General features: G+C 39.4%; 1 protein-coding gene and 1 pseudogene across 1 annotated transcript in view; both read right to left on the bottom strand.

Annotated features, from left to right (window-relative positions):
- Positions 1-25,313, bottom strand: part of LOC112918237 (mitochondrial adenyl nucleotide antiporter SLC25A24) — a 48,934-nt gene that overhangs the window by 11,605 nt on the left and 12,016 nt on the right. Inside the window, exons 3-6 of the mRNA XM_072754462.1 lie at positions 21,673-21,760; positions 8,670-8,781; positions 6,682-6,840; positions 4,278-4,430 (exon numbers count right to left, since the gene is read on the bottom strand). Coding sequence (XP_072610563.1) covers positions 4,278-4,430; positions 6,682-6,840; positions 8,670-8,781; positions 21,673-21,760 — 512 coding nt within the window. The remainder of the gene's footprint in view (positions 1-4,277; positions 4,431-6,681; positions 6,841-8,669; positions 8,782-21,672; positions 21,761-25,313) is intronic.
- Positions 12,323-14,229, bottom strand: LOC112918236 (segment polarity protein dishevelled homolog DVL-3 pseudogene; annotated as a pseudogene).

Genomic DNA, 25,313 nt, shown 5'->3' with positions numbered 1-25,313 from the left:
CCAGAGAGTTTTTTCTCCCCTCCTTTCCTTTCTCTCTCTCTCTCTTTTTTTTTTAAAGATTTTATTTGTTTATTCATGAGAGACACACAGAGAGAGGCAGAGACATAGGCAGAGGGAGAAGCAGGCTCCCTGTGGAGAGCCCGATGCGGGACTCAATCCTATGACCCTGGGATCATGACCTGAGCCCAAGGCAGACACTCAACCACTGAGCCACCCAGGTGCCCTTCTCTTCCTTCCCCTTTCTATACACTCATGCACTAAAGAAAGACCATATGAGCACACACAGCAAGAGGGTAGCCACGTGCAAGCTAGGAAGAGGGCCCTCATCAGAAACCAAATTGGTCAGGACCTGGGTCTTAGATGTTCCAGCTCCAGGACTATGGGAAATTCAATTCTGTTGTTTATTTAAAGATTTCACATATTTATTTGACAGAGAGAGAGAGCACAGACAGGGGAGTAGCAGAAGGAAAGGGAGAAGCAGGCTCCCTGCTACCGTGGGACTCAATCTCAGGACCCTAGGGCTATGACCTTTATGACCTGAGTCGAAGGTAGACACCTCACTGACTGAGCCACCCACGCACCCCGAAGTTCTGTTGTTTAAATAACCAATATGGTATTTTGTTATTTTGGCAGCCTGAGCTAAGTAAATACCAAAATACAAATCAGCTCTTAGTAACCAATTAATTGATAATATGATGATGTTTTTCCAACTGCATACACTGCATTAGCAATACGTGGCAGAAAAGCAAGGCTCAAATGCTAAAACATTTAGTTCACTGGAAAGCGGTCTTCAAGTTAGATTTCCACAGAACACAGATGTTCCAAAGATGGGACCCAGTTGTTCCTTTGCTAAAACACAATAATAGCATTCTTTCCCAGAAAATACAGGGTTAGGGGATGCCTGGGTGGCTCAGCGGTTTAGTGCCTGCCTTTGGCCTAGGGCATGATCCTGGAGTCCTGGGATCGAGTCCCACATTGGGCTCCCTGCACAGAGCCTGCTTCTCCTTCTGCCTGTGTCTCTGCCTCTCTCTGTCTCATGAATAAATAAATAAAATCTTAAAAAAAAAAAAAAAAAAAAGAAAAGAAAAAAGAAAATATAGGGTTGGTAAAGTGTTCACAATTTTGGGATGTTTTCCTTTTTTAAGATGTTTATTTTCCCCAGTATAAATAAAGTAAGTGATAGATATTAACAAAACAACTGAGAAAGACATTTCTGCAGGTGACAGTCACACTACCACGTCAACCCGAGAGCCCAGCTGGCCCACCAGTACTAACACAACCAACAGAGCTGATCAGGCCAAAGGTAAAATCTGATCCCAATGCAGTCAAAGTAACCGCAGATCACGATGGAAATAGGACGGGCTGTGGAGTCAGGCAGATCCGGGCCGGAACCCCAGGAACCTGTGGCTCTGAGCAAGTTCGTGAACATGTTCCCTCATCTGTGATAACAGGACCTTTTCTCACATGGTTGCCAAAGGATTAAATAAGCTAATACATATAATACAGCATAGTGCTGAGCCCATGGCAAACGTTCAGGAAAAGTCATTACTATCACCACTCTCTTCTACAACTTGGAAAGAAAGGCCCTGCCCAAACACAGACTGTGGTCATAAACCAGGCAAACCAGATTCCTTGTTTTAGAAAGGTGACAGTGGGTCTACGGAGATAATTATCCACTGACCTCGGAGGGAGAAGTGGACAAACGAAGAAAGAGAAGTGGGAGGCTGAGCTCTCAGAGCCACCCTGAAATCCTCTTGCCTATCCTTTTCTCTTCCATTTGTTGTAACACCTATTTCAGTGTTTCCGTTCTCTTCCAGCTGCCAATACCACTTCCTCCCTCATTCTCAGGAAATGTTCTTTCTTGGGAACACAGGGAAGAACAGAGGCCACCAAGCAAGAATATTCCTGCCCACCTTCCACAGAATTATCTACATCTACGTATATCTTTTTTTCCCAAAATGACATAAGCAGAGTGAGTCCTCTGTGCCATCAAAGCCACTCCTTCCCAGGGAGGAGCACTGGTCATAGCACTCGTGTCTCCCCAGCCCTTCCACCCCCACACATACCTCCTGTGAACACCTGCTGCATTCACCAGCCTCTCCTGTACTTTTAACTTCCATTTATTGTGTTGACATGCTTCCTTCAGCAACGGGCACATTAAAGTAAAACATATCAAAACCTTCCCTGGGCCCACCATCTTTCTTATCTATCACTCTTCCTCATTTCCTTTCCTTCCCTTTATTCAAGTCAAGCTCCGCAAAAATGTGTCTACGCTGGACAATTCTGGTCACCGCTGGGTGTACTCTCACTCATTTCAGAATGGTTCCTCATCTCTTCACTTCCCTGGATCCTTACACCAAGATCTCCCATCTGTGGGTTGCTCAATCCTAAAAGATACTTTTCTTAGTGTGTGTACCACTGTGTAGCCTTCCCGTAACCCTTTTGCATCCTCTCACTTCTAGGCCACCAGTCTCGGCACTGCCTCCTGTGTCTCTGGCTGTTCCTTCTCAGTCTCCTCTACAAAGGGCTCCTTCTACTTCTCCCCGGGCATATTCCCAGAATTCTTCTGTTCTGTAAGTCTTCCTCAGTGATCCATTCCAACGACTTCAACTCAAAAACCACTTCTCCATCAGAGATCAAAACTCCTACTGGACCGCTACCTTTCATGTTGCAGAGATGCCCCAAACTCTGCATGGCCAAAATGGAACCAGTCATTTTACCCCAAAACCTATTCCTCTTCTTGTAGTCTCCATGTGTGTAGTTGCCCAAATTAGGACCCAGAGTATCATCCTTGATTCCTCTTTTCTTTCTCACCTCCATGTCCACTCAGTCAGTGAGTCCTGGCAATTCTATTTCCAAAATATTTTTCAGTTCATTTCCTTCTTCTCCAGTTTCTCTAGCCACCACCTTACCCTGATGCTCATCATTTCTTACCTGGGTGACAGAATTATTTCCTGAATAATTTCCTGCCTCCAGTCTGGCCTTGCTGTCCTCTAATACATTCTCCATTTCTTCCTAAGTTGATATTGATATCAATATGATATTAAATGTAATAATATGTAAATAAATGTAAATAAAATGTAAATAGTATGATATTAAATGTAAATATACTCATTTCACTTCCCTACAGAAGATGCTTCAATAGCCCCTTTACCCTCTTCAGGATAAAATCAAGACTCCTATTACACTTGGCTTCTGTCTACCTGTCCAGCCTGCTTTCATCATTTTCTTCCCAGAAACACACTCCACTGCACTGGAACCAAATGAACCACCTTCAACCACCTTTCCTTAATGAATGATGCTCGCCTGTGCCTATATTTCTGGTCACATGCTGCTGCTGCTGCTGCTTCTGCTCAAAATACACACTTTCCTCTTCACCTGAGTGGACCTGAGATTCAGGCAGGCTTAGGCTCAAAGTCCACATCTGGCACTTCTGTGTTTTCACTCATTCAGTGAGGATCCACTGGCACTAGACTAAGTGTTGAGAATGCAGACCTGAAAACAAATGTTGCCTAAGTAAGCTCAATCTTATTAAGGGAGAGATAAGTACTGCGATCATCCAGTGTGACTGTTCAACAGAGGACAACAAAAAGACCTGTAACAATGAAGAAGGTTTCTTGGAGAATGTTTGCCACTATCTGTCATTCACCAACCTGAGTGAGTCAAGTCTTCGTAGGATGTTCACCCCTATCTGACATTTGCTTCAACAAACACTCACAGAGCACTTATCACAACGCCAGGTTCCAAGTGCTACAGTCCATGGAGAAGTAGCCAAGCCCCTGCCCTCATGGAGCTTTCATTCTAAATTCAGTTCAACTCATTCAAAATGAGTAAGCAAAAATCCTGTATTTCTTTTAAGAGTTGCTATGAAAAGAATACAGAAGTCTTTTTAAAATAAATAATTTGAAATTGAGAATTCTAAAATCTGTTTATTAGGAATCTGAATTTATGTAGTCTAATCTCCTGTCAGAGAAATTTCTCCTGGAGTATAAGTGGAAAATTATTATATAGTAAAACAAGAACCCCAAAAGAACTATGTGTTCATTGCTACTGAATCAGTTTTTTTAAAAAAAGATTTATTTATTCATGAGAGACAGAGAGAGAGAAAGAGAGAGAGGCAGAGACATAGGCAGAATGACTCTCCTGCGGGGAGCTTGATGTAGGACTTCATCCCAGATCCCAGGATCACACCCTGAGCCAAAGGCAGACACTCAACCACTGAGCCACCCAGGTGCCCCACACTGAATCAGTTTATTAACTCCACAAGTGACAATTACCTGTTCATACACCCAGAACTTAATAGCTGTCTCAGGAGCAATTTTAATGACATTTGTACCGTTTCCTCTCCAAAGGGAGCGGATACCTCCTTCTTTCACCATCTGTCGAAAGCCACCATATATGTTCATTTTGCCTGATTTTGAACCATGGACCTAAAAATAAAAGCAAAATGATATGAAACATTGGTGGCATGTTACTGCTACTATTTCTAAAGTAACTGTGCAATCCACCCTCTTTATTTTAATACTATTTATTACTGTAAGAAGATGTATTTAAAAATAGAATATAGAAAGTTCAGATAATGTATAATGATAGGAACAATTATTAGAGGCCATTTTAGAGGCCTGACTCTAAATCTAAAACTAAAAAACAAACAAACAAAAAACCCCAGTATCCTCAGCATGGGAAAGAAGACGGAAAGGACATAATCTAAATTAAAATTATTATGAACAACATTCATAAGATAACATGAACCAAATTATGTATTAGGTTATAGAACACCCCTTGGAATGCAAACAAGTTCACTTTAAGAAAACTTTTCAAAATATACTGCAGGTAATATACTATCTTTCCCCCTTAAGAAGTAATACCAAGATGAAATATAAAGAGGCCTGAAAACAATTTTGTATTATGTATATCAGAGCCGTAGACTCTGGAATGCACATAGCCTGGAAAGAAAAGTAAAAATTATACCTTCTATGGATTACTTCAAAGCCTCCCTAGGCAATAAATTCATGAAGACATGAATGCCTCGCCCCGTCAATACTTGGTTTAGATAACAGAAGTGATCGCTGTTTAAATACACTACACCTTATAACGGCCTCTATATAAAAAATCAGTAAATCTAACAAGCCAAAACAAATAAAGAAATCAGCTCTTCTTATTGTTTTGGCTTACACAAAATAAGTGACTACTGTAAAAAATAGAAAAACAAGATGTAAGAGGCTGATGATTGAAGGTCAGCCATGTGGGCAATATGTGGTTGATCCGCAATAAAGACTTGGGTGAACTTTCTTGGCTGGCTTGCAACACTGTGCATATTGTCACACATCAATGCCAGGAAAGGAGCACATCGTGACTTTACAGGGATTAGACAACAAAAGCTCTGCATTTCGTACTTTACAGGACTTGTCCTTATATGCTTTCTTTGGCTGATTTTAATCTGTATCTTTGCCCTGTAATAAGCCACAACCAAGAGTGTGCTTTAAGAGTCTTACTGAATTATTGAACCTGGAGGTTGTTTTGAAAAACCCCACTCATTCACCACACAGAACTTTCAAGAAATAAAGTCCAGAGATACCCATTTTCTTTTAAGTAAGCTTCACAATAAAATATGATAAAGGAAAAGAGGAATGCTTATTCAAGCTCAAAGTCAACTTACTATCATCCTTAAAGAAAAACACAAGCACTGATTCCTTCTCCTTTTTCTTTAAAGGACTATTTTTACCCCTACATGTATTTTGAGATTTAGGTACATTCTGAATGGTTGTTAGCTTAAAATATTGTCGGAAATCTTTTTATATTATATGTGAACTAAGGATGAGTACTAAAAAAGTATGTACCATAGGTATGACACAACACAACTTTTAAAACTATTTTCTAAGCAACTACTATATTCCAGTAGGGTGTTCCAGTGTATTAGGCATTTGCACATGCTTTATCATTTAATTCTTATAATCAGCCTTGTTAGCTATTCTTAATCCCACTCTAGGATAAAGGAAAATGAGATCTCAGGAGTTTCATGCAGTGTGAGAACTACAAGCTCTACAAAGATACAGTATTCCTCATCTAATTTGTTGTAAGGGAAAAGCCAATTACTTATCTGAGCCTCAGGTTCTCCACCAATAATGTGAGGATAAAATACCATTGCTATGAGGACTAAATGGGTTACCATAATAAGGACCAAATGAATAACAATTCCTTTCCTTTCTCTCTCTCCACTCAGATCAGACCACATTGCTAGTAAATAGCAAAGCCAGTCTATAAATCCAGATCTTTTTTGCTCACCTCATCTTTAGAAACACTTTAAAAATTACATCCATGTTTCAAGGGTCAAAACTTTAGAAATATCTCACTTTTGAGAATGTATATAAAACAAAAGGAAAATATTATCATTTCCTACAATAATGGGTAGATTTTTTTCCTCACTAAACATTTGAAAAGTCATGGAATGCCAGAGATTAAAAGTCCATCACACACTTGTACCCACAATTTAAGCTTTGGTGAAATACACATATGGACCAGAATCAGGGCTAAGAGCAATAAAATAGAGATTTCACACCTTTTTTTTTTTTAAAGGTATGAAAGAATATTATGGAGAAATTTTAAAACTTCCTTTTCAAAGCACTACATTTATCATTGTTTTAGAAATATGTAGGAGAAACACAAGATCATAAAGTTCACCTGCATCATGACTTTCAGACGATCCAAAGGGGCAGTGCTTGTTCGAGAGACAGCACCAGCAATACCTCCTGCCAAAAGTTGCCTCCACCACTGTCCAGACTTCTTTTCATCTTCCGTGAATTCATCCGGAATAGTTAAACTATCTCCTATGTCAATACCCTGTTAAGATGGAAAAAAGATCCCCATTCTCCTTCAATTAAAAAAAGATCACTGCAGAAGGTTTGTTTTGGAGAAGAATCGTGTTATTTTACAGTGAAGATCAACTTCATTCCTTCATTCCTCATTCCAATTTGAGCATGTAGATGATTTTAAATAGCTTCATCACACTAAATGAAGTGCAGAATCAGTTCACAATAAATGAAAGTTAACAGTACATTACAAATTTACAAAACCAACAATTACAACAACTTTCTTTCTTAATAGATTAAGTAAGAGTAACTTTTCTCCTCTTGGTCTAAGTCAGAATGAAAGGTCAGCCTTTTTGGCAGATGTGAATCCTTTTTAGCTACAGAAGAAATGAGTTTTGTCAATTCTTCAAAGATACTCCCTTTATCTCAAAATTCTATCCATGTTATTCTTTATACCATGCTATGTGCTTTAGACCTGTAAATAAAAATTAGATTAATGCTTTATATGTGAAAACCTCAAAACTCATTTCCTATGTAGATTGCTTATAAATATTTTTACAGACTTGTCATTTAAACTATGCAACAGATTCTTTATAAATTTTAGCCAACAGGGAGGTACTGTTTAAAAATAATCCTTCCTCCAATCTACTCTATAAACATTACCACAGATTATAAATATAAATATAATATATATTATAAATACAATATATATTATAAATATGCAGATAAATGGGAGTTCTAGAATGATAGTATGTTTACAACTTTATTATCTAAATGATTCTGCTGTAAAAGATTTTATAAGTAGGAGTATAGGAGAAAGAGGCTATGCTATAGTAGTAACCCTCTCTTTCTTTGTTTCAGTATCAAAAAAATGAATACATGATTATAGCTTCAACTGTCAACAACTATCTCCAAAAGTATAGTAAAAGTCTGATTATGTAAATATAAACTGACATAGATAGAAAATATATCTAGGTAACTGAACTACTAATATAGTATATTATTCTATACTCAGAGAAGAGGCATTAATCACCAGAATTTTATAATATTCTATTTAAGTTTGGCATTGTTACTAGCAGCAATGTGAACCCTAGGCTTCATTTATTATGTGTAAAATTTATTGAAATCCATGAATAAACATAGCAGACAAGCCCACTAGGAAAATTAAAATTCCCTCCAAGAGTTCCATTGGTTTCAGGAGCAGATTGCACAATAAACTGACCTTCATTTATACTAACATATGTTAGCAAAGTATTAATGAAATTTCACTAAAATTTGAAAGTTTTGAGAAATACAAATAGGTGTGATTGCTAAACAAAAGAGCCAAAATTGTTTTAACCTTCAATAATTGTAAGTACCTTATCCCAGAGACAAATCTAGAGAGTTGATAAAATAAGCAAAAATTTCAGAAGTCATCTCTAGCCATCATTAATGGCGAAGGAAATAGAATCTCGCAATCATGAGGTGCTGAGATTATTTAAGCAATGTAGTATCTATAAAAAGTAAAAACCTATGACTTTCACACTTCTCTTGGCAAAATACTTAAATGCAATAAAAGCTAGGCAGCTCATCTTCATAAGATTTTTAGAAGTGTATGATGAGTATTGTTGTACTCCTCCAACTATTGAACATGACAAAAATGGGTACCGCATTTGCAATATTTATGTAGCCTCAGGGTTTTAAGGTGTTGTTTTTTTTTTTAAGGTATTCTGAATATACGCCTAACAGAATAAGCAGAACTCTACAAGCTAAGGAGCCCTGGGAATTGGGCACCCCGGCCCAGAAGCCTTAGAGTATTCTCGTGTGATAAATAACTATGGCTTACAACTAAGTGTAATGTAATACATATGGCATACTTACAGTAGAACGTTTCCAGAAACGGATAATTTCCTCAATGTCTGTAGCAGGATTTAGTAAGAAATAGTCCCTCCATTCATTCCAGTCTATTGTCATTGTCCCATCAGTATCAATACTGAAAATTAAAAGAAGCTAATTAAAAAACAAGATAAAACTTATAAAAGTAAAACATTATTGGCCATTTTGCAAAATGACAGTTTCTTTTCCAACTCAATGTTCTTATCAGAAGATCCCAATTCACAATAAGAGGTTGTTAGAAATGGCAGCAAGCTCTTAATGTTGTTAGATAGCTTTAATCATTTACATGAAGAAGAACCCCAAAGTCACAGAGAGCTTTCACTAAAGACTAGTTTTGGGACTGTGTCAAACTCTAATCAATGAGCTATCAAACAGTCAAGCTGGGAGACTGAATACTGAGAGTTAGTAATGAATGGATTTATGATCCATTTTTTTCTTGCATTGGCTCACAAAGCCATTTCTTAACGTTCTAACATTTGGATGTGATTTTGGAATATACTCAAAATATTCTATCAGTTTCCTTCTCCAACTTCTTCAAAGCTAATAAAATTAGCAGTGATTATTTAAAAAAAAAATCTAACCTGGTTACTGGGTCCTTTGAGTCTTAAGAAATCCTAGTACCTCATCTTCAACATTTAACATTAATGTATTATAATAGCCTTAGATATTTTCCATTAACATTTTGCTTGTTTTACAAGTTCTTGGCAGTGTGCTATTTGTCCAGTTTTTTCCCAAGTCCAACTCTGAACTGGGCCAGGACCTTGTTTTGTTCACTCTCCATACCCAGGACCTAAAGTGGCTAGCACAAAGAAGATGCTCATTTATTTGCTGAATTAATGACTGTCTCTGAAAAAAAGTTTAGATGTCTCCTATAAACCTTATATTTATTCAATCATTATTGAATCTTTATGTATCTTTATGTAATCTTTATGTAGATAAAGCTGGCATAAAGATGGCAGTCAAATCAAATGTAATTTTCAGGTATTAATACTATCATGTTCTCTAGTGCCAATTTTAATTTTGGTCTGCATGTGTGAAATTACACAGACTTTAATTTGTCTCAGCACATGGGTGTTAACATTTCCCATGAGGATCCTAGTTACTACTAGGTCTATAACATTATTCTGGGTTGCAATATTTATAGCTCTGTTTTTATCAGTATTTTCTATTCTAATGCACTTATTTATCATCTGACCCTACCCCTCAACCTCCCATACATGCAGTCATGAGTATCCTCCACAAGGCAGGGATTTTTTATGGATTTGTTCACTGAGATGACCCAAGTGTTTAGAACAGTGCCTGGCAGAGACAATGTTTACTGAATGAATAAATGAATTCTAAATTCTGACAAACTTCTTAAATAAAATAGTCTCACTGTGCATTTAAATTGCATTTCTCTTCAAACCACTAATGGGGCTCCACATCCCTTATCATATTCACTTGCTTGTGTAAATGTTTCCCCTTGTGTGAAATGCCTGTTTGTCTCTTTTGCCCATTTTTTTTAATGGGTTGAGTGTCTTTTTCTTTTAATATGTATAGTTCATTATATAGTTATTTTAATACTTCATTATAAATTATCAAACCCTTTGTCTTTTTACTGTGCTAATGGTATCTATGAACAGATGCTTTTAATTTTAATATAGCTGAATTTATCAATCTTTTCATTTATGCTACTGCCTTTTGTGTCTTTTTAAAAAATAAATTCCTCCCTACACTGAGGTAAAGACATTTCCTTTTCTTCCTCCAAAAGTATGATAGTTTAACTTTCATGTTTAGGTTGATCTTTGTGTATGGTGTGAGGTAGGTACCCAGCTTCATTTTTGCCCGCATAGATAACCAGATGCACTGGCACCAAGTACAGCATAGTCTCTTCTTTTCTGCAAAGTGATCTGCAAAGCTACTTCTTTGTGTGACAAGTCCCAAATATGGATGGGTCTGTTTCTGGGATATTATGTTACATTTCTCAACTTGTCTATACCTGTACCACTATCATTATCTTAATACGAACTCTCGATATCTGATGAGGAAGTCCCCTGCTTCTCATGGCTCTTCAAGAATGTCTAGATTATTTTGGGGCCTTTGCTTTTTGATAGTAATTTGAGACTCAGCTTAATAAGTTTCTCAAAAAAAAAAATTACTTTTTTTTTCCTGATGGCATTGTATCATTATCAATTTGGAGAAAAGGTACATCTTTTCTGTACTTAGTTATCTAACACAATATTTTAAGTTGCTCTTTTTTTTTAAGATTTTATTTATTCATGATAGACATAGAGAGAGAGAGGCAGATACACAGGCAGAGGGAGAAGCAGGCTCCATACTGGGAGCCCAACGTGGGACTCGATCCTGGGACTCCAGGATCGTGCCCTGGGCCGAAGGCAGGCACTAAACCGCTAAGCCACCCAGGGATCCCCATAAGTTGCTCTTTTGTAAGTATTGATTGTGGTACATTACACTTTCTATATACAGCTAATTTTTTATCTATATAGCTAACAGATCACTATGTTTTTCTCTAAATCACAATATTTTCTCTAAAATATTTATATCTACGAGTACCTGGGTGGCTAAGTCAGTTAGGCATCAGACTCTTAATATGCACTCAGGTCATGATCTCATGGGTCATGAGATGGAGCCCACGATCTGGCTCCACGCTTAGTGGACTATCTCCCTGTCCCTCCCCCAACTCACACACTCTCTTTCTCTAAAATAAGTAAATCTTTAAAAAAATATGTATATAAAGTAAAATATTTACAAATGTGCCATAAATGATGTTGGCCTATAATTTCCTTCTTTCATTAGTTGTCTGCCTTTGCTGTTATGATTATTATGGCCTCAACAGAATGGATCGGATACTGTGTTTCTACAGTCTCCATATATTTATAGACCTATTTTTTGATAGTTTATAAGGACCATCTGGGCTAAAATTTTTACGGGAAAATTTTTAATTATTGATGTAATGTGCTTGTTTAGATACTGTTGGCTATTTCTTCTTGATTTAGTTTTGGTAAATTATATATGTCTGGAAATTCTTCTGTTTCATATGTTTTCAAATTTATTGGCAGAAATCTGTGACATTATCTTTGAAAAACTTCAGATGTGTCTATTTGCAATCAAACATTTATCTATTATTTCCATCTCAATTTTTTCTTCATCAATATCTCCAGAAGTTTGTCTTTTCTTTTTTTTAGAAAAAGATTTTTATTTATTTATTCATGAGAGACACAGAGAAAGAGGCAGAGACATAGGTAGAGGGAGAGACAGGCTCCCCACAGGGAGCCCAACTTGATCCCAGGACCCCGGGATCACGACCTGAGCCAAAAGCAGATATTCAACTGCTGAGCCACCCAGATGTCCCAAATTTGTCTTTTCCAGTAACCAATGTTTGGCTTTGTTGATCTGATTTCTGTATCTCTGCATCCTATTTCCACTGCTTCCTTAATTATCTCCTTCTTTCTACCTTCTTTGAGATTATTTTGGTTTCTCCCTTTAAATTAGCACGTTAATTTTCAGACTTAATTCTTTTCTTTTGAATTTATTTATTTCTTTCAGGTGTCAAAGTAAAAAAGATGGACAGATGGAGAGAGGGATGCAGCTGGCCCCAGGGTGGGAGTGAGACGTAAGTGGGGGATGTGATGTCCCGTTCACATCACATCCACAAGGAACTCACTGGGTGTCCCATAGCCGTGCAGAAGGACTGTCTGCTGGTGGTCATAGGGGCTCCTGGAGGCTCCATGGCCACAGGTGGTGGCAGCATCATCAGCATGGGGGGACCACTGAAAGAAGGTATGCCATGGGGGGCTGCAGCTTGGGTGCATGTGGTGACTGCACAAGTTGGTCATGGAGTGGTGGCTGACTGCAGTGGCTATGCTAGCTGGGCACCTGCTCCTGCGGCCCCAAAGGCTACTGTGGGTTGTGTCCTACTTGTTGCTGTTGCTGCCCAACTTCAAGTCCCCAGCCTTCAAGTCCTTCTCCTTCCACCTGTCACTGCCCCCACCAAAGCTGTACTCCAGTTCTGGGAAGCCCAGGTGTAGGCTATAGGGGTGCAGGAGCAGCAGGTACTGGTAAAGGAAAGCCTTGGACCAAGGCATGGCCCTGCGTGTGGCACTGGTCAGAAGTGCCACGGAAGCCATTGTGATCATGGAGAGCCACGTTGGTTCTGTTGCCACGGGGGTCGCTAAAGATATAGGAGCACTGCCCAGAGAAGGTGACCTTGTTGACAGTGTGATGGATGAAGCTGCTTTCAGAAGGTTGCTGGCACACCTTCTGGCCTCTCCCTGGTCAGTGAAGCCTTCCACATTGTGGTACAGCAAGTCTACCACATCCAAGCCAATGAAAGTAATGGGGATGGTAATCTTGGGCCACATGCGGCCACCGACCCCCAGCCCAGATTCAGAGGCGGCCATGGCTTTGACGATGGAGCCATGTCACTATGGCACTCTGTGTCATGAATGGGGCTGGTGAAAGAAGAGCCAGTGGAGGTGATAGAGCTTAGGGGCTCATTCCACAGGCAGGAGGGTGCTGGGCAAAGCTACAGCATCAGTGACCCAGGCTGCAGGGTCAGTGGGCCCAATGGCCTCACTCCTGAGTAGTATGAAGCAGTCACATGGGCTTGGGTCCCAGCCCCTTGGCTATAGTCAGGGTGATGGCCCCAGTCTGTGCACAGTGCCACAGAACCCATACCATGTTGTCATTACTCATATTCTTAAAGCTCTTCTAGGTTGCCTGTAATAGCATATCATCAGCAGCCATGGCCTCAGCCTTCATGACAGAGCTGATACAGACACCTCTATTGCCACTCTTGTTGCCTTGGGCCCACAAAGGAGATGCCTAGAAAGTTGTACTCTTCCATGAGAATGACTGTGATGATGCTGAGTGACACGGTGGAGTCTGTGGTGCTGCTGAAGGACCACAACCACTCGGGCCGTGAAGCCTCCTGCTTCTGCTGCCTCGCTTCTTCCCATGAGGTGGGAGGCACTGCCCTGCTCTATAGAGCTGCTAAACCTGTGAGCGCAGTCATCCTCATCTAATGAGAAGAAGCTGCTGGTCTCTAACTCACTGCTCAGAAAGGTGCATGAGCTGTCACAGACCCCTAGCTCTTGCCACTGCTCCTCACGCTGGGAAGATACGAAGGAATCTGTCTCTGTATCATTGTCTAGGTCTTCCTTGCTGCCCCCACCAGCACAAGGTTGAAGGACGGGGCCGGGAGTCCCCATTGCCTCCTGTGCACTCCATGGGCAGCGGCAGTTCTGATGAGCTGTCAGCACAGAAGGAAACTGGCTCTGGATGCAGCCCTCAAGCAACACCAACCTCAGCTTGGCATTGTCATCCCACATCTCTTCCTTCACCACTCCAAAACCGCGGTCCATTGACTTGAAGAACAACATAAAGCTGGGTCACTACAGGATGCCCCTGAAGTCTGCTAAGGAGAGACACTTGGTGGGCAGGAGCAGCTTCACCAGGTACCATGTCTCCTGCCCATCCAGCTGGTAGATGATCTTGGTCTCACTCATGGCTCTGGCCTGGCAGGCCATGCACCCCTTAATTCTTCTCTACTCTAAGCTTTAAAGCTATAAAATTCCCCCTAAGTACCACTTTAGCTGTATCTTAAAAGTTTTCATATGTGATATGCTTTCAAGTCAAAGTATCCTTGAATGTCTACTATGATTTTCTCTTTGACCCAAAAATTATTGAGAAGTATATATCATATCCAAAACCAATGGTATTTTAGAACTTACTTTTGTTACTAACTTCTAAATTAATACATGTGGTCAAAGAAAATGGACTTTGTGATACCAGTTCTTTGAAATGTGTTGAGCCTGGCTTTATGGCCTACTATAAAATCAATTTTTGTACAAGTTATATGTACATGAGAAAAAAATTTTTTTTCTAATTTTTTGGTACAAGGTTCTATTGTATACCCATTAAATTAAGCTTCTTATTTATTTCCCTTCCACCTTGACTAAATTTTTTCTCGGCTTGATCTAACAGGTCTAGGAAGATGTTTGTTAAAACTTTTCACAACTACAAAGGATTTGTCAATTTATCCCTGGTATTCTATCAACCAGCTTAAAAATTGTATGCCTTTGTGGTGAACCTTAAATGTGATGACACTTTAGTTCCCATTAATGTTTTTTTACCTTATAATGTTATCCAATATTAATTAGCTACCTCGACTTGCTTTTAGTTTGTAGGATTTGGTCTTCCTTTTTTCTTACATCTGGCAATCTCTGTGTTTTAGTAAATACTGTTAATTTTTATTTTGATATACATTAAAAGTCCACCATAAGCAGGGATCACTAAAAAACACACAGAGTTTCATGCTACTGTGAGGTTAATAATATTTTTCGATGAGTACGTTCCGTCACAACACCAGGAAAATACTGAAAGTCTTTGTCCCCACCAGAGTATACACTGAACTGGGAATATCCTGACCAACCAGAGGCAATAACCGTCTAACTTCCCCTTCTCCCACCCCACCTCCACCGAAAAGATTGCAACTTTACTCAACCTGGCCCAGTTGAGAATGGAAGTAAAAGGAAAACAGGACTTAACATTATTTAGGGCACTTTTTGGTGGGGTTTTATTGTGCTTACACTTATTTTTCCCATCTTATTTGCTATTTGTCTCATTTTTTTTCTTTGTTTTTCTCCTTTCTTTACTTGTTGAACTGCCTGAATTTCATGCTTGTTTTTTTTTTAATTCCATTTTTCCCCCTCACTGGTTTAGAAGTTATATACTCAATTCCTATACTTGTAGTGGTTTACCCTGAAATTTTGCCACGTATGTATAAAAAAACTAAAGTTATTATTTCACCTCCCTTTCCTGAATAAGAATCTTAGAACAGTTTAAAACAAATAATTCTCCCCTATTACTATCTACCATTGCAGCTGTTCTTTTTCTTAAATCCCACAAATCGGTCATTATTATTATTACATTCGTGGCTGTTTCCGATGAGCCAGACAGCTCGCAGACCACCAGCTAAAAGACCACCAGTGCTCTGTTCTGAAAAACACTGTCTGACCCATTCCCCAAAAGTGCTTGGAACCATGCTTCCAAGTCTGCACAGGACTTGCCCTCTACTAGAATGTCCCTCCCCCCATCCGTGTCACTAGGATAAATTCTACTCATTCTTCAACACTCTTCAGTATTTTCTGAGGGCACACTATTACAAGGTACTGAGTGCAGAACACAACAAGACAGAAGTGGTCCCTGCCCTCAAAACTTAGCACAGTAGGAAAAACAGGCACTAAACAATAGCAAATAATAGCTAATATTCATTGAGCATTTGCAAGACATTGTTCTAAGCACGTCACGAGTGAATTCATTTAGTACCTAAAACAACCCTATATACTTTCTACAATCTCCATCTTATACACAGAGAGAGGCTAAGTTTTTGTTCTGGGTCACAGGCTGGTAAGTGGAGTAGAATTAAGTATTTTAACCCAGGCATTCTAATTCAGAAACTCTATTTCTAACCACTAAGCTACAGAAACAAGCTCATGGTTCCAACCTGTACAAATCATGAAGCAGAGAACAAGTTGCACAAATAAAGAAAACCACTGTAGAGTTGGCAGGGGGTGGGGGGGAGAAGGAGGCTGGTTTAGGGAGGGCAGGTGGTTCTGAGGTAAAAACCGAAGGGTAACAAAGGATAGGGGAGGGGAGGGCCTTAGTGCCTTAAGCAGTAACTACTGCAAGCGGAAGTCTCCAATGTTGGAAGACTTAAAAAATTCAAAGAACTGAAAGAAACATGATGAGAGCATAGTCAACAGATTTCACCTGTGCCTCGCTTATCTTGCTATTTGAAGCCACAGAGAATGGACAGTCACTAAGAGAGTGGCAGGCAGGAATAAGGTGGTAACCATTTGGAATAATCACTGGGGAAATGGAAGACACAGGTGACCAGGAACACAGACACATAAAGCTTCAGCCTGAACGTCTGGTAGAGAATAAAGGCTGTGCTGATTTTAGGGGTATGAATCAGAACAATTTCATTTTTCTCTAGAAATGTTTAATAGCCTAAATGTCAGGGTAGAGAAGGCAAGTGGTAGGATGCTTCAGGGATGGGAGAAAGTGACAGAAGGAAATGTCTCAAGAAATTGAGGAACTGGAGTAAATGAAGGAGCCAGAGGTAAGTCAAAAAGCAAGTACAATGAGAGCAAGACAACACAAAATCTGGAAGAGGGGTCAGAAGGTAGGATACAGGTGTTTGAGACTTCAGAGGAGGGGAAGCTTCAAGTGATGGTGTAATCCTGAGAGAGGGAGTGGCTTGCCAAAGCAAAATGCAGATGCAAGTCTTAGCTAGGCAAAAGATCAATCACCAGCTCAAATACTGAAGCTTCCTAGGACTTGGGGTAAGGCAAAAATGACTGATTGGTAGGTACCAAAGTCCTCAATAAATGTCAAGATAAGAAAAAGAGAGGAAAGAGGGATGAGGATGAAAGCCTGATAGGAAAATGGATTTTTACCTGGGAGCAGAAGATGAAGATATATGAAGAACACATATTTGGAAGAGACTGCCATTCCACCCATATTTCTACTGAAAAGTCTACATTTCAGCATACTCTGACGACCTAGCCATAGCTGTCGCAAGTAGCACCTTTCAGATTTCTCTCTCATGAACTTCAGGTTTCGGATACTAAGAGACAGTGACATGGAAGACAAGAAGCTGATATTTGCAGGTATATGAGCCACACCGACAGCTGAGGACTCCAGAGGGTCCATGGCCCCCATTACTGAAACCCTAATTACATGCTACCTTTTTTTTTTTTTTTTAATTTTTATTTATTTATGATAGTCACAGAGAGAGAGAGAGGCAGAGACACAGGCAGAGGGAGAAGCAGGCTCCATGCACCGGAAGCCTGACGTGGGATTCGATCCTGGGTCTCCAGGATCGCGCCCTGGGCCAAAGGCAGGCGCCAAACTGCTGCGCCACCCAGGGATCCTTACATGCTACCTTTTAAAACCTACCTACATATACATTAGTCTCTGTCCCCAGTTCCTGACACAGAGCTCCTAAAACCTTTGTAATTTCCCAAGTGATAAGAGCCCTAGGAGCCTCTCTTGTTCAAATATCTGGTCTTTAGCCCACCCCTGACACAGAGCTTTAAAGCCCTTGTAAATTCCTCAGTAATAAGGGGCACCCGGGTGGCTCAATGGTTGAGCTTCTGCCTTTGGCTCAGGTCATGATCCCGGCATCCTGGGATCAAGTCCCACATCGGGCTCCCCGCATGGAGCCTGCTTCTCCCTCTACCTGGTCTCTACCTCTCTCTGTGTCTCTCATGAATGAATAAATAAATAAATAAATAAATAAATACATACATACATACATACAATCTTTTTTGGAAAAACTCCTACATGATAAGAGCACTGAGAGCTTTTTTGTTCTAATGAGGTGGCTGTTGGTGGGCTCCTGGACGCAGGCTGGTCATCAGATATACCAAACCACGATCAGAAGCTTAGAATTTTCAGTCCCCTACTCTAAATTCTCCAGAGAAGGGAGAAAGGCTTGCAATAGAATTAATAATTGAACATGTCTATGTGAGGCAGCCTCCATTAAATCCAAAGTCTGGGGTTCAGAGAACTTTTAGGTTGGTGAACACATCCCTACCAGGAGGGTAACACACACCCCAATTCCACAGGGACAGAAGCTCCTACACTTGGGACCCTCCCGGACCTCACCTTATGCATCTCTTCATCTGGCTGTTTACCTGTATCCTTCATCACATCCTCTAAAAAAACTGGAAAACGTAAGTAAATATTTCCCTGGGTTCTGGAAGCTGCTCGAGCAAATTAATCAAATCAAATGAGGAAAAGGGTCACGGAAATCTCCAACTTATAACCAAGTTGGACAGAAATTGTGGGTAATATGGGGATCCACTACTTGTGATTGGCATCAGAACTGGGGAGGAGTCTTGTGGGATGAGCCCTAAACCTATGGGATCTGACACTTTCTCCAGGTAGACAGTGTTAGAATTAAGTTAAATTGTAGGATACTCAGGCTAATGTCACAGATAACTGCCTGTTGTGGGGTGGGAGTGGGCGTGGGGAACCTACACTTTTGGTGACCAGAGGTGTCAGAAGCAAAGTGTTCAATGTGAAGAGTAAAGAAGACACAAAGGAAAAATGGAGGTTTTCCCAGTATAAACACATTCTGGTATTTTTACTGAAGAAGTACAAATGCTAGTAATAATAATAATAATAATAATAATAGCACAACAGTGCAAAAGAATACATGATTTATTAGCCATCAGGGAAATACAAATCAATTAACGAGATATCACATAATACCCGCTAAGATGGGGATCCCTGGGTGGCTCAGCGGTTTAGCGCCTGCCTTTGGCCCAGGGCGTGATCCTGAAGTCCCGGGATTGATTCCCACATCGGGCTCCCTGCATGGAACCTGCTTCTCCCTCTGCCTGTGTCTCTGCCTCTCTCTCTATCTCATGAGTAAATAAATAAAATGTTTTAAAAAATACCCGCTAAGATGGTAAAATCCAAAAGACATCAAAGAACAAGTGTTGGGATGGCGTGGAGAAACTAAAACCCTCATACATGGTTGTTGGTATTATAAAATGATGTAGTCACTTTTAAAAACAGGCTAGTGATTTTTCAAAATGTAAACAGAGTTATCATATAACCTAGTCTTTCCACCTCTAGGTGTAATACCCAAGAGAACTGAAAACATATCTTCACACAAAAACTTGTACATGCATTATTCATAACAGTCAAAAAATGGAAACAACCCAGGGGCACCTGGGTGGCTCAGTGGTTGAGCGTGTGCCTGTGGCTCAGGTTGTGATCTCGGGGTCCTGGGACTGAGTCCCACATCAGGCTCCCTGCATGAAGCCTGCTTCTCCCTCTACCAGGTCTCTACCTCTCTCTGTCTCTCATGAATAAATAAAATCTTTAAAAAAAATGGAAACAACCCAAATGCCTATCTACTGATGAATGGATAAACAAAGTATGATATATACTTATAATGGAATGTGACTTGGTCTATGAAAGGAATGAAGGGCTGATACACACTAAAACATGGATGAACTATGAAGACACCATGCTAAGTGAAAAAGCCAGACACAAAGGGCCACATATTGTATGATTCCATTTTTTGGTGAAATGTCCAGAACAGACAAATCCAAAGAGACAAAAAGCAGATCGGTGATTGCTGGGGGCTTGCAGAGGAGGAATAAGGAGTGACTGCTAATAGGTACGGGGTTACTTTTTGTGGTGATGAAAATGCTCCAAAATTAGGTAGTGGTGATAGTTACACAACTCAGTGAATGTATTAAAAAGCCACTGAGCTATACACTTTTTAAAAGAGCAAATTTAATGGTATGTGAACCATATATCAATAAGCTGCTCTAGAATATTTACATATGCAATTATTTAGCCACTTTTATTTATTTTTAATTCTAGTAAAGTGAACATGAAGTTCATGTTCATGAATCACATGAATTATAGTGATTCAACAATTTTATACCTGGTGCTCATCACAACAGTGTACTCTTTAATCCCATCACTTATTTCACCCATCCCCGACCCTCCTATCAGTTTGTTCTCTATAGTTAAGAGTCTATTTCTTGGTTTATCTTTTTTTCCCCTTTATTCGTTTGTTTTGTTTCTTAAATTGCACTTGAGTGAAATCATAAGATATTTGTCTCTGACTTTTTTCACTTAGGATTATACTCTAACTCCATCTATGTTGTTGCAAATGGCAAGATTTTGTTCTTTTTATGGCTCCGTAATATTCTATTGTGTGTGTATATATACATGTGGTATGTGTATACATATAGACACCACAATCTTCTTTATCCATTTATCTGTCGATGGGCATTTGCTTCCATAATTTTATTTAGCCACTTTTAAATATCCATCCTTTTGTATTACCCATTGTCTATTCTAGAACTTGGGCTTCTAATCTGCATTATTCCTAAAACTATCATCAAAAGGAGTAGTGGAATATGATGTCTGGCCTAAGAAGCAGAGAAAAACCTTCACTTCCCCAGAGGAATGTGACTTCAGCAAGAGAATATTACATGTCTCATATCTCACTGCCAAAATCCAGTTTACCCCTTTTCATTTTTAGTTTCTCATTTCCTCAGGAAAGCCTCCCTCCTCCTGTTAACAACAGCAACATCATGCCCAGCTCTGAGACATGGGTCCTCCTGTACCAGGGGCTTTTATAAGAAATTCTGAACAGTCAGAAAGGAGAAAAATGGTACTGGTACAGATATAAAAGGAAATAAATTCAACAACAAAGCCACTTAGCAGAAACTTTTTAGTTTCTTAAACTTAACTAAACTTAAGTTTAGTTAATCTCAAAGACTGAAAGCATTCACAGGAATATAAGCACCCTTTTCTGCTTTCTGTTATCATAAAAAAAATAATAAATTAGTCCTTATGGTGTGTTTGCAAGAGAAGAGTTTTCAAGGGCACTGAGACTTCAGAGATTATTGCTCTATCCTGTGAAATAAAATATTAAGTCTGTAAAGGTCTGATTCACTAAATAGTTGAACCAATTATCCTGGGCAATAATGTTCAAATCAGCATCTCTGTTTTCTGGGAGTTTAAATCAGTGTTTCTTTGTGAGCCTTTGGAATTTCCCTCTTATCCAGTGACATGGAGGTTAAGTAATATGATGAATCTGCTGAATGGCTTCTCTTGGAACAATGAGTTTCATTATCACCTTAGAAACCAAATGGGAAAAATGACACTAAAATGCTTAGCTCCTTCTCTATGTACGATTTAATGCCTTACTACCATTCTACTGCCCCAGAAGCCTTGCAAGAGAGAATCCAGTCTGAGCTTCCACTTCCCACTCCTACACTTTAAATGTGTGCGTATGAAACAAAAAGGAAGACAAAGAAAGATACTGAACATAGGTAATTAGTAATGGTAAGCTGCAGAGTTTTAAGCTACACTTAAAATGAAGATCTCTAATACAAGATATGAAAATTAATGTCAAGATAAGATAATAAGATAAAGAGCTTACCTTTGAAGAATCAACTCTGCTTGTTGTTCAGAAATAGTTAGACCTAGTATCTGGAGAGACTGGACAATCTCGGAAGCCTCAATTATTCCTTTAAAAAATTAAAAAGAGCATAAACTCAGACTCAGAACTGATAAGGGTCTTAGAAGTCGTGAATTTCAAATCTCTCATTTTGTAAGGGAAAGCCCTGGACTCATTAAGGCAAAATCATGAGTCTAGGTGAGTCACAGACTTGCTTACACATATACTGCAACACCAACTCAAAACAAATACATGAAACAAGTACACAGACGTTAGTTCATTCAGAAACCTTAAAGTCTTATAGGTAAATAATGGTATTCCATCTAAAGAATAAGAGACTGAGAGCTTACATGGCCTCACCAAGTAACAAATTAAGCAGCACCAAGACTGAGATTCAAATCAAGATGCTCTGACTTTAAAGCAAATTCCATCAGGATCTATTAATTTCACAAGTATGTGTTTCTGCATTTTTAATAAATGACTAGGCAATTTTCATATGCATGAAGGTGCGTTGCAAGGAGTTCAAAGGATGTAGAAAATGACTAAAAGAAGCCAAAGAATAGGGATCATTCTTTTGAGAAATCGGGCAATAAAAATAAAGAAAGCAAGAATGGTAGGACGATGGAAGAGAGATGATTATCATTATTAGAGAAATTAGAGCATCTTTGCAGACAGAACAAGAGGACTCAGAAGAGAAGAAGAAAAAGAAAACAGAAGTGATAAATGGGAGTGATAAATGCCGCATTTCCCTCAAGCAGCTCACAGACTTATGATCCCAAGACCAATATGCATGAAATAGGAGGAAACCAAACAAAGCATGAGAGGCTCTGATGCCAAACAGTACTAATGGCAAAGTTCTCCAGGATAAGAGGACAAAAATTACTGTTAGAGGTGAAAGGAAAGACTTCATTTAAGAGAAGAACTTTGAAGAAATTCCAGGATTTGGAAAGAATTTTCCTGGGGAGAGGAAAAGAGAAACAGGAGAATCTGCACAGTGTAAAAACAGAGGGATCTATTTGTTCGCAATGAAATTCCTTAAATGCCACTCTGCAAATTCTCTCTTATAATCTGCACTCTTAAAGAAACACAGTCAATTCTCGTTATTCACAGTAGTCATATTCTACAAGGTCACTAGGAACCCTGAATCATCAAACCATGGCCCTTATGGGGAATACAGGGTTACGTCCCTTGAGCCTCTGGTCACAGCATATTTATCAACCAACCAATATAAAACCTTGTCATATGTGTGTGTAAGTACCATAGAACCCCATATTACACTGTTGACTCGGTAACTTTGAACTCATGGCCAAAAATGCTACAATTCATGCCTGAATGAAGTACATGTGATAAACACATTTTTCTTCCTCAGGCACACACACTCTTCTTGCATTTAGGAATGAATGCTAAATGGCACTTCAGCACTATGCTTGGGAGCCATTTTAAACAGCAAAATTGCCAACAAAAAGCACAAAAATGCAAGAAACATGGCACTAAATAGACTGAGAAGGACACCTGTCTTAGTATGAGAACTAAAATGAGAAAGCATATTCTTCTGTCTCAGCTAGAAATGTGCTCGCCAAGCAAATGAAGTTAAGTCCATGAAGGAATGGAAAAATGCTGCAAGCACTGATTTTGGAGTTACTTTTGGGGTTAAATTTTAGCAAGTAGGCAAATTCTCAAATACACAAACGACAAATAAAGAAAGACTGTTTATGCTATAAGAAGTTTGATAAATAAAAATATGAACTCGAAATAAGAAACTGTTTGAAAATCTACAAACAAGATAAATTAAGTAAAAATTATTTTCGCTGATCAAAAAACTTCACCTTTAACTATTTCCTCTGGTTCATGTAGAATTTTCTGAAATAGAGAACGGATATGGGTACAGCTTACATCCTGGGATGATTCACCTCTGATTATCTGATATATGACCCCAAGGTAGCTCCATCCCCCAGCTACTGCCTACCTTCACACTATAAAGACAGTCCTACCTAAGTGGTTGCACCTTAGTGGACTCAAGATAGGACGAAAGTTTGCAGAGAAGTAAGGCTGATTGTAAGAACTGCATTTTGCAGGGCCCTGGGTGGCTCAGTTGGTTAAGCGTCTACCTTCAGCTCAGGTTGTGATCCCAGGGTCCTGGGATCAATCCCCAAGTTGGGCTCCCTGCTCAACAGAGAGTCTGCTTCACCCTATGCCCTTCCCTCTGTTCATTCTCATGCACTTTCTCTCTCAAATAATAAAATCTTTACGAAAAATTGCATTTTGCTGGAAGATTGTACTAAAGCTAGACTTGGGAGCATATACTCTAAGACTTAGAGGAGGTAACAAATGTTCAAATAGCACTACCTTCCACTACAAACGCAGCCTCCTAGATGAGTGTCACAGACTTGAGCCACCATCAAAACCATTCAAAGGGTTTAGTTGTTAGAAGAAATTTGCTCGATACCTAAACTAAAGTTAATATTCAATATAAACAAGGGGCCAAATAAGGTCTATTGCCTGCTTTTGTAAATAAAGTTTTAAAGGAACACAGCCATGTTTATTCATATACATATTGTTTATGGCTGTTCGCAGTATGATAGCAGAGATAAGCAGCTGCAACTGAGACCACATGGCCCACAAAGCTAAAATATCTGGCCTTTGACAAAAAAACTTGCCCAACTCAGGTATGAGTCATATTTTTTCCTCAATCTATTTGTTTAACTTGTTTCTTGAATAACAAGTTTGTGAATGGAATGACCCTGACTATTCACATACAGGGAAGGTTTTGAGGATGCATTTTAGGCTTTATTTTACCTTTTTTTTTTTTTTTTTTTTTTTTTATGATAGTCACAGAGAGAGAGAGAGAGGCAGAGACACAGGCGGAGGGAGAAGCAGGCTCCATGCACCGGGAGCCTGATGTGGGATTCAATCCCGGGTCTCCAGGATTGCGCCCTGGGCCAAAGGCAGGCGCCAAACCACTGCGCCACCCAGGGATCCCTATTTTATCTTTTTATTAAGTTTTTATGCATTATAATTTTTTAAAAGATTTTATTTATTTATTCATGAGAGACAGAGAGAGAGAGAGAGAGAGGCAGAGACACAGGCAGAGGGAGAAGCTGGCTCCATGCGGAGAGCCCGAAGTGGGACTTGATCCCGGGACTCCAGGATCACACCCTGGGCCGAAGGCAGCGCTAACCCACTGAGCCACCTGGGCTGCCCTACATTATAATTTTTAAAAATAAATTACCACTTCCTGTCAAAGGCTACCTCTGGTGATAAGGGTTTCATGGCTCCTCCCTTTCTCCTACTGTGGCACTTGCTTTTTGCTCTATACACTGGAATTCTAACTTTAAACTAGTAATCTAAATAGTGAAACCAAAACCCCAACCAGAAGATACATCTTTAGGGGCTACTCTGGACTCTTGATCTCAGAGTAGTAGTAAGTTTGAGCCCCACATTGGGGGTAGAGTTTACTTAATTAAAAAAAAAGTTACATATTTAAATATTTTTTTCTCCCAATTTTCATGATCAGAGTTGCTTTAAACTCATTCTTTCAAAAAGATTATTAAATGTAAGATAACCTGAAAGGTGTTTTAAATTTTACAATATGTAACATTATGTCTATATATGAACAAAACCAA

Source organism: Vulpes vulpes, chromosome 3, assembly GCF_048418805.1.
Source record: "Vulpes vulpes isolate BD-2025 chromosome 3, VulVul3, whole genome shotgun sequence".
Classification (NCBI taxonomy): domain Eukaryota; kingdom Metazoa; phylum Chordata; class Mammalia; order Carnivora; family Canidae; genus Vulpes; species Vulpes vulpes.
The sequence above is the reverse complement of the archived record's forward strand: the minus strand, read 5'-3'. Positions and strand labels throughout refer to the sequence as shown.